Source organism: Charadrius vociferus, unplaced genomic scaffold (genome assembly GCF_000708025.1).
Source record: "Charadrius vociferus isolate BGI_N301 unplaced genomic scaffold, ASM70802v2 scaffold528, whole genome shotgun sequence".
NCBI classification, from domain to species: domain Eukaryota; kingdom Metazoa; phylum Chordata; class Aves; order Charadriiformes; family Charadriidae; genus Charadrius; species Charadrius vociferus.
Window position 1 is genome coordinate 330104 of NW_009649559.1, and position 973 is coordinate 331076.

Consider the following 973-nt stretch of genomic DNA (forward strand, 5'->3'; position numbering starts at 1 on the left):
TTCTGGTGAAAATGGCAGGTGTTTGTCTTGAACAGAATCATCATTTAGATCTGGGGAAATAAACAGTATAGTGAAAAAGCAAAAGGTTAACTCTCAGATCCTAAAGAAGAGTACAACTTAAACCTTGCAGGTCCCTTAAGCTTCTGTTAAGCCTTTGGACAATTGATGATTGCCAGTATAGCACAGTTAAGGGTGAACTTGCTTGTTTTTTCCTTCTATTAAAAACTAAAAAAGTTTCTGGCCTTCATTTTGATGCCTGTCAAATTCAGTTGAAAAGGAGATATTTGATACATTTGAGAAACGTGCATAAATGATGTAAAACGTCATAAAGTTTCATCAGGTACAGAGTGAGTGTCTGAGTTGGTTCTTGATTGCTGCCCTGATGTTCAAGATGAATTGTATGTTTTAAGATTTTATTTAATTTTCATTTCCTATGTATGAAGATAGAGTCACCATCTTTTCATCTGCATTTGAATTTTGTCAGAGATTTAAGCTTCAAATCATATTGCTGCTGATACTGAACTGGCTTGCTTAAAAAGCTGTTTTATCTTACTTTAGTTGTGTATTGCAGTGATATTCCTTCCCTTGGGTTTAAAGGCACATTTTTTGCAGGCAGAATGAGGAATGAGGCTGCTTAAAAGCAGGCGCTGTTTTGAGAAACGTGCTTTGGAGCGCTTGTGATGAGAGTGGAATGGGTTTAGTGGCGTTTATGAATGTTTCGCTTGCCCGTGCAAATGTGGTCTTGCTTTGGGAGTGCTGAAGAGCGGGGTTTTGCTCTTTGTTTGCAGGCGAGCAGCAAGCATGAGCTTGGCAACACGCGACTGTGAGTGCCAGGACCCTGTGATCTGAACTGTGTCTTCAGCTGACTTCCCAGCGGCGAGGCGCTGTTGATCCTGTACCATGGAGGACTGCCTTCACACCTCCTGAGAAAACCTCTCCAAGCTGGTGAGCTGGGCCCACAGCCACGGGACCA

At 41.9% G+C, this 973-nt stretch overlaps 1 protein-coding gene across 1 annotated transcript in view; it reads left to right on the forward strand.

Annotated features, from left to right (window-relative positions):
* Positions 1-900: 900 nt before the first annotated feature.
* The window catches only part of LOC104290856 (zinc finger MYM-type protein 3-like), a 25429-nt gene continuing 25356 nt past the window's right edge, over positions 901-973 (forward strand). The window contains 1 exon segment of the mRNA XM_009890024.1: positions 901-972. Within this exon segment, the coding sequence (XP_009888326.1) occupies positions 901-972 (72 nt within the window).